This window comes from Penaeus monodon, chromosome 34 (assembly GCF_015228065.2).
Source record: "Penaeus monodon isolate SGIC_2016 chromosome 34, NSTDA_Pmon_1, whole genome shotgun sequence".
NCBI classification, from domain to species: Eukaryota; Metazoa; Arthropoda; class Malacostraca; order Decapoda; family Penaeidae; genus Penaeus; species Penaeus monodon.
Genome location: NC_051419.1, coordinates 33,719,741 through 33,720,429, shown reverse-complemented (window position 1 = coordinate 33,720,429; position 689 = coordinate 33,719,741). Strand labels below are relative to the sequence as shown.

The following is a 689-nucleotide window of genomic DNA, read 5'->3' as shown; positions in this document are numbered from 1 at the left end:
GCCTCCCTCTCCGTCCCTCGTTCACCTCCCAATCCTCCTCTTTTTTCACACACTAATCTTCTTTCCTGTCAGCTCTTACCTTCCCTCACCCCCCCCCCTCCTGCCCACCTCCCCCTAAGGTCATCGAGTCCGCCTTGTGACCTCTCTCGCCCTCACACGTGACCCAAATCCATCGAGGAAAAAAAAAATCTTGTCACGTCTGCAAACATCAGCGTCTTTTTCGAGGATATAATATGCGTCATAAAATATATCAAGAATATACCAGAAATATATCTTAAAAAATATAAAATCTATCTGCTACACAAAGTTTTTTTTTTTAATAAGGATGCTAGGACACCGGCAAGGAATAAGAGGTATGCTGTCGTGAGGTATTTGGTCACGTGGATCATCCTGTCAACATATGACTCACCATAATGCTTGAGATTCCTTACTATTTCCTCTAGACTCATCCGTTTCTTGGGACTCACTGAGACACATTCCTTGGACTCATCTCCATTCATCTACGAATTAGTTCTTTGTAATGCATTTCCGTGCTTATTATCTTGCAGTCAATAATTCATCTAATAATCGTGATTGCAATTTTATCTTTATCGTTGTTACTACTATCATTATAGTGTTTACTCTTAGCATTGTTATTTTATCGTTATTTCGTCTAGTACCGTTATCATCATCGTCTTACTATCTCACCA

The 689-nt window shown here is 40.2% G+C and overlaps 1 protein-coding gene across 1 annotated transcript in view; it reads right to left on the bottom strand.

The window, feature by feature from the left end:
• LOC119594893 (nuclear localization sequence-binding protein-like) overlaps positions 1–500 on the bottom strand; it is a 6,501-nt gene extending 6,001 nt beyond the window's left edge. The window contains exon 1 of the mRNA XM_037943967.1: positions 410–500. Within this exon, the coding sequence (XP_037799895.1) occupies positions 410–500 (91 nt within the window). The remainder of the gene's footprint in view (positions 1–409) is intronic.
• Between the last annotated feature and the right edge of the window lie 189 nt (positions 501–689).